The following is a 13,718-nucleotide window of genomic DNA, read 5'->3' on the forward strand; positions in this document are numbered from 1 at the left end:
AAAGAGGCACACCAGGGAATTGGAGTGGAGGAGGGGAACTCAAACTCAGAGAGTTTGCCGGGCGGGGTGGGGCGGATCCTGGGCCAACCTGCTTCCTCCTGGGTCCCCGGGGCGGGGCGGTAGGAGGGGGAGCGCTTCCAAAGGACCCCAACGCCGACATCCCGCCCCCTGCCCTCCCTCCCTCCCGCCGCCCGGGAAGCCCAACTCCGCCTGCCTGAGTCACGGCCGGAGCTGGGGAGGAGCCGGGAAAGGCAGCCCCAGCCCAGAGCGCAGCCGGCGGCTGCGGGGAGAGCCAAGCGGGGCGGTCGGGGGTCATGGGGGAGAGTGCGCTGGAGCCGGGACCTGGGCCCGGGCCGCCGACCGGGGGCCCGGTGCACGCGGTCACCGTGGTGACCCTGCTGGAGAAGCTGGCCACCATGCTGGAGGCGCTGCGCGAGCGGCAGGGGGGCCTGGCTCAGAGGCAGGGCGGCCTGGCCGGCTCCGTGAGCCGCATCCAGAGTGGCCTGGGCGCGCTGAGTCGCAGCCACGACACCACGAGCAACACGTTGGCGCAGCTGCTGGCCAAGGCGGAGCGCGTGGGCTCGCACGCGGATGCTGCCCAGGAGCGCGCCGTGCGCCGCGCCGCCCAGGTGCAGCGGCTGGAGGCCAACCACGGGCTGCTGGTGGCGCGCGGGAAGCTCCACGTTCTGCTCTTCAAGGTCAGTGACCTGAGGCGTCCCCCTTAATCCGGGTCCTTTTCCCGCCTGCGGGCCACCATCGCGGGACTCCCCGTCCCATCTGCCCACCACACCCACATTCCTGACTCCACCCTCCCCCGCCTCGTAGAACCCACTTCCAGGGCCTCACCCACTTCCCACAGCCCAGCCCCAGCCTTCCCTCACACCCGGAACCCAGCATGGCCAGTCCCAGCCCCCTAGCTCTAGCTCTGGCCACGTCCCCAGAGGTTGCTCCAAGTCCCAGCCCATCCCTGAAGGAAAATAACGGTGGTGGAAGTGCATCCCGGGACAGTTCGCCGCCGCCTCCTGTTCTTGCCCTGCGGCCACTGCCCCGTCTCCTGCCCCTAATCGGGACCCACAAACTTCTGTGTAGCTCCCCCTCTCTCACTCCGCTCCGCTCCCTACTCTCCCACGCCTGCCTTTTCTTTCTCATCCCGACTGCGGAGGCTCAGGGTGGGGCGGGTTCCCCTGATGTGATTGAGGAGTGAGGCGCGGGCTGGTGCGGGCTGGGGCGGGGCTGCCAGGGTCAGTGCTATGTCCGTCACTTGCAGGAGGAGGCAGAAATCCCAGCCAGAGCCTTCCAGAAGGCGGCGGAGCCCTTAGGCCCGGCGGAACAGGCTGAAGCTGGCCCAGAACAGCCGGAGGCCGAAGTTGAGGAGAGCTCAGACGAGGAGCCCGTGGAGTCCAGGGCGCGGCGCCTGCGGCGCACCGGGCTGCAGAAGGTCCAGAGCCTGCGAAGGGCCCTATCTGGCCGTAAAGGCCCTGCTGCGCCAGCACCCACGCCTGTTAAGCCACCTCGCCTTGGGCCTGGCCGGAGTGCCGAGGGCCAGCCCGAAGCCCAGCCTGCGCTGGAGGTCAAGCCAGAGCCAGAACCTCCACGAGATACCGAGGAAGATCCCGGGAGATCTGAGGCTGCCGATGCGGCTGTGCTTCAGATAGAAAGTGCGGCCTGAGGGCTGGTGCCGCCGGCCTCCCCCGTGCCTATGCCTGGTCCCACAGTAAATCTTCCTCTCCGAATGCAGCATTCCCACCCAAATAAGGAGTGAATCCTGCATCCACAGCCCAGCTCTGGCCCTCCCTTCCCGGCTTCTTCAGCCCAGCACTCTCTGAAAGAGGAACAGCCACTCACACCTGCTTGCACTCACCATCAATAAAAATAATGTCATCGTATCCAGACTCCATGTGAAGGGGCTGGGATGGGGGGAGGTGGTGCAAGGAACAAGACACGATGGAACCTCGAATGTGGCTTCAGTTTCAAACAGATCATTGCATGATTTCTCCATTTCCCACTGAATCCGGGTCTCAACTCTGGTGACAGGGCAAAGAAATAGCCTCCGGCTTGCTCCTTAAGCACTTTCCTCCTAGGAAGATAGAGTTGCAGTTTTTTCCAACATCTGGCACAGGCTTTTGTTGTAGGGGCTCATTAAATGTCAGCTTGTGTGTTTCCTTTTAGTCTCTTCTTCTCCCACGTCTTAAAAGTTGGGGTTTCCAGGATTCTTTTTTTTTTTTTTCTTTTTCTTTTTTTAACGAAGGTACTGAGGAATGAACCCAGGACCTACTACATGCTAAGGATGTGCTCTACCATTAAGCTGCACCCCCTTCCCGGTTTCCAGGATTCTGTTCTTACCCTCTTCTCATTCTGGGTAATTCCTCCATTAACACTCATTCCCAGGCCTCTCCTACCAGCCACCTATACCCTAGAGCACTGTCTTGAGTTGGATTTGGAAAGTATTCCACAGATCCAAAAGAAGCAGTCTGTATTCAGCCTTTAAGTTCAGTTTCTATTCAACTGCTATTTATTGAGCACTTACTATGTATCATTCAAAACTGCTCCCCCTGTGTTTTCTTTACTGGTGAATGGTACAGTCATCCACTCAGAAACCTGGGAGTCCTCATTGGCTCGTTCTCCTCTCTCTCCCTCCCCTACCACGTGGAAACAGTTACCCTATTGATAACTCTTTGATCTGTTCCCTTAATACCCATTGCCACTGCTCTAGTTCAGGCTTTTATCTTTCATCTGACCTTTATTTGAACTGCCAGTCTGATCACATCACCCTCCTGATCCAGACCCTTCAAAGGCTCCCTGTCACCTTCAGAATAAAGTTCAAGATCTTGAATGTGTCCTACAAGGCCCTTCATGATCTGGTCCCTGCCCATTTTTGTAGCCTCACCTCTTGCCACTTCCCCTCGTTCTGTTGAGTCACAGTGAGCTATGTGCTTTCACTGTCATTTCTAATGTCCTACAGAATGCAGCAAGGTATCCCTGTTTTAGGGCGAGATGCTTCTCTTCTTGCTCCCAAAGCATCAGTTGCACACCTTGGTGCTAATTGCACTAATCGCAATTGTTTGAAATTACTCCCCCACCTCACCTCCAACTCCACTACATGTGGCTCCTTTGCAGTAGAGAATGTTTTGTTCACTTCCATATTTCTCATACCTAATACCATGCCTGGTGCACAGTAGGTCCTTTCGAAGCATGAGCATCACCAAACGGAGAAGGGGGAGGGGGTTGGCTAGGGACAGGAGCACCGTTACCCACCCATTCACTCAGTCGTTGTAGAAAACATTTTGAGTACCTGTTGTGTTCCGGGCCCTGTGGTAGCTCCTGTGAACACCAAGATGACAATCCCTTCTGAGGCTTTCAGGGACCTGAGAGTTTAGGGAGATACAAACATATAATGAATGATATAAGTGCAGTGAAACACATAGGTTATTTTGAGAGGAAAGGGGAAAGGGGCACAACCTAACCTGAAGGAGAAAAAGAACGAATATTCTTGGAAAAGGTAAGTAGTGGGATGGGAAACAGGAATGGTGAGGGACAGCAGAGCTCGGTGGCTGGTAGTGTGGGTGCTCAGTTCCCTCGTCTACCAAAGCGGGTAATGATAGCCCACTGGGCTGGTGTGAGGGTTAAATGATGTAAGTGCCTAGCACAGTGCCTGGACCCTAGCTTATTTCAGGTATAGAATTCATTGGTCCACTCATTTGACAAATACACTCCGAGTGTCTGCCAGGAACTATTTTAAGAACTGGGCGTACAGTGGCACACAAGAAAGATAAGAACCCTGCCTTCGTGGAGTTAAATTCTAGTAGGGAAGATAGGCAATAAGCAAATACACTTATATGTCAGATAGAAAAAAGTAAACATATGAATTAGAATGGCCTTCTGGTTACAGGCTCTGAAGAGAAGAAAAGTTTACAGATAATTACTGAGAAGGAGGAGGACTTTAGATGAGGACATTGGGGATTTAAAGTGGGACCAGAGTTCAACAGTGATGTTTTAAAAGAATTTTCACAGATTCAATCAGAGGAGTCCAAGCCCCCAGCTGTCATGATTGGTGGGACGTCTGTTATCAGTCACTTTAGGGCTCCTCCCCTTCCTTAGATTGCACAGTTGTACCAGGGGGTTCACACCATCTCTGTTTCTCAGACTGGATATCTCCACTGCTATTGCTCCTTATGACCACACGATGCCACTGTTGGGGTACCAGTGTCCCGGCTGGTGCCTCAGCTAACAGCCAGGAGGTCTCCCTGTCCAGCTGTGTGCCCTGAACCAGAGGTCCTTCCTGGGGTGGCTCTGCAGTTGCTCCATTTCCTTTTGAGAAATGTAGGGCTTCTTCTGCAGGCTTCTAAGCCTTCGTGCCCAGACCATGTCAGCTTCCCAGCAGCCACTCCTCCTAGGGTTCTGCCGTCACAGAGAGGCTAGTCTGAGCAGGCTCAGTTCTCTATCCCCAAAGAAAAATAAATGTATTCCATTTCCAAAGGCTTGGAAACCCAACTCTTTCCTTTCAACCCACACACAACATTAAGAACCCAAAGGCATATTTCTCACATAAATTGTCTCGATATCTCATTGAGAAGCACATGAAGGCTCAGAGGTCCTGGACACTAACCCCTAGGACCCCAATGTTTTGGCTAACTTGGGTGGGGAGGTGTTACATTTTTATTCCTTCCTGATGCATCTACAGTTGCAAATAATAAAAATAAAGTAAAAAAAGTGACAGAGGAGGTACTGGAGATTGAACCCAGGACCTTGTGCATGCTAAGCCTGTGCTCTACCTCTGACCTATACCACCCCCAACCTGGTTATAAGGATTAAATGAGGTTTTTCACGCACTCATTCATTCATTTGATATTTGCTGTGCTAGGTGATGGGGCTGGATGGTGTGTTACAGAGACAAGGATGCTAACCCTGTGGAACTTACATTAAACTGGAAATTGTAATAAAGTTTTAAATGAGTGCTATGATGGGGGAAATATGAGTTAACCACTGGAGCACAGAAATGGGGCCCCAAATACAGTAGGAGTGGCAGTAATTGCAGAGGAGCTCTCTGGAGGAGAAACCATTTTCCCTCCAATCTGATTCCCTCTCCTATTTGTTTTCTATTCTGTTATATTATTTTTTTCTATGTAAGTTTTGCAAGTGACTTTTTAGAATGACCTGATATGTGATTAAAACAATACAGTCATCTGAGTATCTGACTGTCACATTAAATCAACGCATCCAAAAAACTGTGGTCAGCTTCTCTCAAAAGTCATGATTTTTCTGTTAATCACCCTTCATAGTGTTACACCGAAGACCTGACCTTCACCCCCCACTCCAATCCCTACATCCAATGAATCACTAAGTCCTGCAGATTCTTATGAATATTTCTCTCATAAATAGCTAATAAACTTGGGGTCATTATAAAGATCTGAGAAGAAACCCCACTTGGGAAGGCAGGATCAGGAAATGGAGAGGAGTTGAATACTGCACTTTTCTCTTGGGCATAATGGAGCTGTTCATACTACCTACCTGGTAGGTTTGCTGTCAGTTGAGTGGGTGGATTCACATAAAATGCTCAGAATAGTGCCAGGCATCTAAGAGCCTCACATTCATCATAGTTTGGTTATGGTCACTTGATCCCTAAATTCAGTCAGTCCCGAGACCAGCTTTTACCAAGGACATTTTCATTTACGTGAACTAATAAATATGCCTTTTGCTTAACCTCGGTTTTAGTTTTTTTTTTTTTTTTTTAACGCATTTGATTTTCCAGGCAGCTGAAAGATTCCTAATAGACACAGTCCAGTTGGCGCTGGAACCAACGTGGAAGGCAAGGGCAACGTTTCATCCTTGTATTCCCAGCACTTAGCGCAGGGCCTGGCACAGAGTAGGTGCTCACTGAGTATTTGGAGAATTAGCACATTTATTCCAGTGAGGTGCTAGGGACACAAGGACAAACAAGAACCTGCCCTGAAGGAGCTGGCTCACAGCTGAGCCTTGTTTGTGGTCCTTCTGTGAGCTCTGTTGTGTTCTCCCAGGGGGACTAAGGCTTAGCAGAGACAGAGCCTGGGACCCACAATCCTTCCTGGGCCCATGACAATGCTTTAATTTTTTTTTTAAATCAGAGGGAAAAGAAAAACTTTTTGGTAACAGAAGCATTTTAATATATGATATTAACACAGTCATTATATAACATGGTTATGAAATATAACTAAATACTTGGTTACCAGGGTGGGGAGCAAGGGAATTGGAGGAAAGTGGTCAAAAGGTACAAACGTCCAATTATAAATAAGTACCAGGGAGGTAATGTACAACATGAAAACTATAATTCACACTGCTGTGTGTTAAATCTGAAAGAGAGTAATCCTAAGAGTTCTCATCACAAGAGAAAATCATGTTGTACACCTTAAATGGTTACAGTATTGTGTGTCAATTATATCTCAATGAAACTGGAAGAACATTTTTTTTTCCTTTTTTTTTACAGAGGAAGGAGCCCATGAGGGCAAAAGCACCCAGAGCCCACAGAAGTCATAATGCAGCCTGGCTCCTTCTGTCTCCCCTCTATCTTCTTCCTCTGTGGAGTTTTCATGATTTGCTTTTCCCTCTCACACTCATCCTTGCATATTTCATCTCTCAATTTGATTCTAATTTTCTCTGTAGTCGGACACATAATTTCTACATTCTTTGGCTAATACTGACTTAACCTCAAATACTTTTCTATGAAGAAAGCACTGGGTCCACCTTACGACAGTCCACTCCCCCGGCCTGCCCCCAGGCCCTTGGCCACTACCCTCAGAATTGCCACATTTGTCTCATCTCCCAGCACTGCCCACTGTCCTGGCCCCCGGGGGCAGGGGCCGGGCTTTGGCCGGAGCTCCATTGCTCCAGCCACCGCAGGAGGAATTAACAACGCAGAGTTTTTCTTCTGCTCCCAGAAATTGCTTGCTGCAAGATGGTTGTCTCTTTGATTTCTCTGTCGCCTCTGCAAGTTCTACTCTGTATAAGCATCAAACTAGTTTTAAGGAGGCTCAGCCCAACAGCCCATGGACTCTTCTCATTGCTATAAGCCAAATTACGTTTCCTCTGCGCTTCAGCAAGTGTGCGTTCACCCTGTGTTCTGCCGACTCTGCTCCTGTCTTTGTCTTTGTGATTTGCTGTTGTGACTATCCTGGCTTTGATCTTCACTGCTGTTGGCAGCACTTCCTACATGTGGTTTGGGCTTTCAGATGTTTCCTAGTTTCATCAAAGATGGATGGAGTTTGCATTTATGCTCCTCTCTCCTACTTTAGGATTTTTTCCAAGATGATGAGATGACAAGAAAAATGCACAGGCAGAGCAAATGTGGGGCATGTGTAACAAACACGCATCATTTCCCTCCCCACGGTTTAAGGAACTTAAAATTGATTTCATAGAATATAGATCCAAACAGGATGTAGGAATCATCCAAATGTAACACAAATATCTCTGAAAATGAAAGGAAAACATGATTTCATCCAGGGGACTGCTGGCATCATAAAGCACCTAGCTCCTGATGCAGCATTCTCATCCAACTAATAGAGCATAGTAACTAGTAGATATTTCAGACAAACATGTATTGACAGAATTTTATCTAAAATCTCTAGCCTTTACAATTTTGGGAGATAAAAGTATAGACTTAACTTTTCCTTAGAGTCATCACTTGAACCTGCTTACTTCTTTCAGACACTCACACACACTTTAAAACACGTCAATATTTATATTAGTTGAATAGCAGTTTCTTGGGAGACGTTTGGAGACCTCTCCCTGTCTATACACATGTGCATATATATGCCCATCTGCATATATGTGAACACACATACACACATATATTATATATATATATACATATGCAAATGCACACATGTATTTTTTACTTCAGCATTGTATTTCATAAATTTCCAAAAACCAGTTAGGAATGTCAAGTTACAACTAAATTAATATAACATTAAAACACACTCAAATCATACTAAAAATTATTAGAGAAAGAAATAAAAGTACGTTTCTGAAAACTTAAATGAGCACGTTTGTGTAGAACTATATCTATACATCCAGCTAATTTTCACAAAATCAATTCACAAAAGATATCTAAGTTTTTATCTCATGTTATCATTTACATTTAGTTCACCAAATATCAAATGAGATATTGTAAATTTTTTATTTAAAAGCAAATAGAAAACATTTAGATAATTTGCGTCATAAGAAATTTTGGTCATTTCAGCTTTAGTATAAATAACAACTGGCTCTTTGCATGGATTAAAATATGTCCTTTCCATATCCTCCAAATGAGTTTTCTATAATAATTTTCTTCTTTATGACAGAGATGAAACATGCAGCCATCTTTCAGAATTAAGGCTCATAAATGACTTATTTCACCAATAAACATTTTCTGTTTTAGTTAGCAATATCAAGTTAGGAAATGCCCACATTGAGAGAGAATACATCTTTTAGTTCTACTATATTAGATACTTTTACTGCTATATTTCTGGGTTTAAGACAAAACATTTAGAATAAAAGTTACCAAAGTTGGAATTGTACAAATTAATTCAAGAAATGTCATGTAGGAATTTTACTGAAATGGGAGCTCTGATGGATTTCCTCTCCTTCTTGATTCAGAAGCAGCTGTTTCTAGGTAGAATGTTTAACTGGCTCAAAAGACTCCATCCATTCTCGGCTCTTCTAGAGTTTCTGTGTGGGAGAAACTTCTTGACAGTTGTTTGGGTGTATTTCGTTTTAAGTATCTTTATTTTTCCCCCAATATATTGCTTGTTTCAGTCTATCAAGATCATAATTATCCCTGAAAGAGAAAATTCATGAAAAAAGCTATTCTGAACAAAAAAGTTATGACTTTAGACATGATTTAACTCATGGTGGCAAGTTCCTTTCCTTGAATGGAGTCCATCTTATTGCAGCATACTTGAGAACCATAGATCATTTTGTGATACATGATGCTAATAGTAAAAAAAAGTTTTCACCAGTAAATCGCACATTTAACTAGAACTGATAAAATTTGTAACTTCTCAACTTCTCACACATGTAACTCACACATTTGTTCCAGTCAAAATGCACTCTTCAAAAAATAAGTTTCAAAAAGGAGTTTCTCATATTTATGAATGGAAATTTCATGTTCCCAATTAACTATTTTCAAACATTTGCTTAGAAGGCATCTATTTAAGCAAACATATTTGGGAAATAGTATCTGAATAACCCCTCCTGTCCCCAATACCTGGAAGACATTCTTTTCCTCCATGGGCAGAAAGATTAAACATAAGCATTTCAAACGGAATAATTCAGAGCTAAAAGCTTCAATTTACAATCAGCACAGGTATAAGTGCTTACAGCTTCAGTGTTTTGTTTCCAGTCTCCACTGTCCTCTCTCACATCTAAAACCTTGACTTCTATCCAATTTCCTTTGCTAAATTCAATTTTTTCATTATTTCTGATCTTCTCTATTCTAAAATTGACACGTAGAGGGATGTTTTACATAAAGTAGGAATTACCTCTTTGATTTGATAGACTTTGCATTTAAAATTTGCAGAACATGATGTGGATCTCAGGTAGTTGATGCCCCAGGGATACACTAAGGGATCAGAGAACAGAGACAATATTAGCAAAAGGGAAAAAACCCAAATGGTATCCTTTAGGGGAAGTCCTTAAAAGATGGTGTCACCACCTGGCAATCTCATGGGAGAACAGGTTTTGGCACTGGGGACTTGCTGATCCCTAGATGACGGTACAGACTTCACAGAGATAAAAAGTGTGGCAGGCGTGAGATACATCTGTAGAAGAGTGAAAAACTGACCCCCACCACCAAAGCAGCCTCCTTTCTGATCAGTGAACAGGTGATAAATATTGAACATACTAATGCAAAGGGACCTTTACATGTCTAGACAAGGAAGTCCATGATGATGGTCACTATTCAGTATTATTCTGGAGGTTTTACTCAATGTAATAAGGTAAGAAAAATAAAAATAAAAATAAAAATAAAAATGTGTAAAATATTGAATATGTTAATGTGTGAAAAGATGTCACTGATGTTGTTAACTTAGAGAGCAAATGTAGAACAGTATGAATTTTGTGATTCCATTAAAAACATATGAGTATATAAAGCATATAACATCTATGCCATAGAAAACTATCTACTTTTTGGTGGTGGGATGGAGAAAGAAATATTTTTAATTTTCTATACTTCTCTAATTATTTGCATTTATGAATATGCATTACTTTTGTTAATAAAAAGGAGTAAACTTTAACTCAGAACCACTCAGGCTATAAGTAAAATAGCTCTCTATTTCTTTCTTTTAAACATATAAATTACTTCATATAATCATTATCAAAACAAAATTATATATTTCTTGATCAAACTGTGTGTCTAGTTCACAGCAGAAGTATGAGCAGAAATCTTGAATTAAGAATTATGTAATTTTTTTCTTTGTTTAAATTTTGGCTTTTCTTTCTTTCCTTTTTCTCTTGTGACTATTATCATATGTAGGGCCCAGGAAAATTTTATTATAAAGAGTTAAGCAATGAGCAGAGGAGATATGTACAAAGGAAAATACAACATTCACAATTATGAAATTTTATTCAGCTGTCAAAAATGATTCTATAAGATAACTTTATATAAGAAAATTCTCAAAATATAGTGGTTAAAATATCAGAAAACCAAACCATTTATGCAGTAGGATCCCAGCTATGTTTTAAAATTAAAATCTGCCTAAGAGAGAAAAGACTAGGCTAAAATGTTAACAGTGATAAGAGGACAGGTCACATATTTTCTTCTTTATACTTTTTTTCTTAGTTTCCAAGTCAAGTCATTTTTTGCAATGAGTAAATATGACTTTGGTGACTAGAAAAAAGTAAATAAAAATGTGAAACAACAATACAGTATAGATTCAAGTAAATAAAAGCCATCAGAAATGAGAATGTAATTTACAAGTGTAATGTAGAGGTAGAAAGATGGAGGCAATTCTATGCTGACATGTGGAGAATTCAGAGAAAAGCTGAAGAGACTCAGTTTAGTAAGAGTGCCTCATCTGATTTACAGGAAATAGTGTCTTGAGACTGTAAATTTATTTTGCCAGCATCCAAATCAAGTGCTTTCAGATTGTGCTGAGAAGCCCCAAAATGCAAAAGATAGATAATCTTTGGTTAGAGCTCAAGTCTCTGCCAGCAGTCATTCCTCCCTTGACAGAGCTTTAATGATGGAGCACTCCTACATTCCAGCTGGGCAGGCTCATCTCCATGTCAGCACACAGAGGAAAATAAAACTGCAGGCATCTGACTTACTCAGAGAGAGCTAAAGCTAAATAAAGAGGTGACATGGTTGGGGTGGGCGGTGATGGCATGGATCCTAAGCACTGGCTTTTAAGACATGAATACTTATTCTGCACAGAGTATCTACAAACCAGGGCAATGTCTGAACAGACAGAATGAAAAGACAGGCATCTTCGCTGGGGAAAAATAAGACAAGATGGCCACACCCTATATAATCATCAACCGCTTTTTTTTTTTTTTTCAGCCTACAGCAATTTAATTTTAGAAGGACTCTTTTTACTGTTGGAACTCACTTTTCTTTTCTTTTCTTTTCTTTTCTTTTCTTTTCTTTTCTTTTCTTTCTTTTCTTTTAATTAAATGGAGGTACCGCTAATTGGGATTGAACGCAGGACTTCGTGCATGCTAAGCACATGCTCTACCACTGAGGTGTACTGTTTGTCTTGTCTTGCTTTCTAGGGTGCATAGAAAGCTGACGTTCACATGCTGCTGTTCATTTACAGCTTATTGTAGAGAAAAAGAAACAGTCCTTACAGAGGCTTGGTGCCTAGTGGGACCAGGATGACCAACCCATCCTGGTCTGCTCAAGACTGTCCCTGTTTTAACACCAAAAGTCTCCTGTCCCAAGAAACCATTCAGTCTCAGGCAAACTGGGATGGTTGGGTACCCTAAGTAGAACTGAATATGGCTCTGGTAAGAGTGTATGGGACTAACAGAATTTATGAAGTTTGGCATTTTAATGAAACTTTCACATAACTCTTGGTGACTATGTTCATCCACATCTGTGTTACAAAAAAAAGTTTTCCAGTTTCTAAGCCATGGAGGGCAATACAGTGAGGAATGATTGGTCAAAACAGGGTTTTGAGTTAAAGCACTATGAAATTCATTCAACAAATATTGAGTATTTACTATGTGCCAAGCACCTTTTGCCATATTAGAAATAGAGAAATGAGCAAAATGCAGTCCTTACTTTCTGAGAACAAACTCTCAGGAATATAATCAGGAAGGCTGGCATACTTCCTCTGAACGTATTATGAGATAAACCTGCACAATGGCCAAACCTTCCTAGCACCAGTTTGGCGAGGACACCCGGGAACCCAGCAGCAAGCTCTTCTCATGGTACATCCTACTATTTTTCTAATCTTGATTGCACATCCTATGAGAAAAAAGTTGGACATGTAACCTCAATACATGTATATTTACACATTATATGCATGTACTAATATATTAAACACAACAAAAATAGAAATTAAGAGAGGCTGTCCTGAGTAAGCCCTGAGACGTGTGCATCTAACTTTGGAGATGGCTAATACATCCCAGGTCAGTTCATGGGTGATGTGGTAATGGCCTGCTGGAAGAATGCAAAGGATACCTGTGCAGCTCAGGCCACCCGTGTCTTCACACACCTATTTGACCACAATATGTGCCCTCCTGGGTCTTTATGATGTGCTTGACTGTGTGGGGTTCCCTCCTTGAGGAAAATTTGACCCCGTCTACCTGCCATCTAGACACAAGCATGAAGCTTCCCATGGCTCTAATTTAAACACGTTTATGAAACCCTATGTGGCAGTGTTCCAGCACTATCTCGTTCTCATGAGAGTCAGACTATGAGGGTCTTGAATTTGTACATCTCCCCTGAAGTATGCTTTTGGGGTGTACACAGCCTTTTAAGAGGAGACAGGACAGTGTCTGCCAGAAAGTCCCAGGCTATTTCAAACAGAAGAACAGAAAAAACACCAAGGGGCTTCTGAACAGGGATGCCACCATAAAGCTTCTAGAAAGTTCCTGGGCTAGGTTCTTTGGAAGGCCACCAAACCAGGCTGCCTCAAAAGTCTCTTTGACACTGCTGTCTGAAGGTCTCTAAGGCCCTCTGTGGCCAAGGCACAAACTCAGGGCACACATCAGCCACTGAATGGTGGTTTAGCTCCAAGTAGACATTACAAGATAATTTTCAAAAGCAGGTTAAAATCATGACTCTTATATAGATATAAGAATGAGTACATGTTGAAGATTTTATTTAACGCATTCATGAGGAAACAAGTGAAGTTTTACAACCAGGTCAAAGGAGATTACCAAGAACAGACAAAGTTAGAGGTCAGAGATATTAAAATAAATGCACAAATAGAGCAAACATTGCTTATTTTGTTTGTTTCTCCCCTGAAGGGAATTTGTGTGTCTATGGACAAGAATTATTTGGCATTGCTGTCAGCTAGCTACAATTCACAGAGTCAGACAACCCAGGTGTGTTTTTGGATGATAACACCTAATTTTCTACTTAAGCACATTTTTTTTTATCCTTACAGTTTCTCCACTTTTGATCAAAAAGAGTCTCAAAGACACCTGATCACAAAACGAACCTGGCCTTATTAGATCTGGCCTGATTATTTACATAGGTACAGCAAGAATATTAATTTACCACAAAGTCCTTCATTAAGTTTGTTCTGCTGGAGATTTTT

At 43.5% G+C, this 13,718-nt stretch overlaps 1 protein-coding gene across 1 annotated transcript; it reads left to right on the plus strand.

Annotated features, from left to right (window-relative positions):
* Positions 1–211: 211 nt before the first annotated feature.
* CAVIN3 (caveolae associated protein 3) lies at positions 212–2,160 on the plus strand. The gene is made up of 2 exons (XM_006185672.3): positions 212–698; positions 1,268–2,160. Exons 1-2 carry the CDS (start codon positions 315–317, stop codon positions 1,667–1,669), a joined length of 786 nt encoding a protein of 261 aa, XP_006185734.2. The 5' UTR covers positions 212–314; the 3' UTR covers positions 1,670–2,160.
* Positions 2,161–13,718: the final 11,558 nt, after the last annotated feature.

The sequence above is a fragment of the Camelus ferus genome, chromosome 10, assembly GCF_009834535.1.
Source record: "Camelus ferus isolate YT-003-E chromosome 10, BCGSAC_Cfer_1.0, whole genome shotgun sequence".
Lineage (NCBI taxonomy): Eukaryota > Metazoa > Chordata > Mammalia > Artiodactyla > Camelidae > Camelus > Camelus ferus.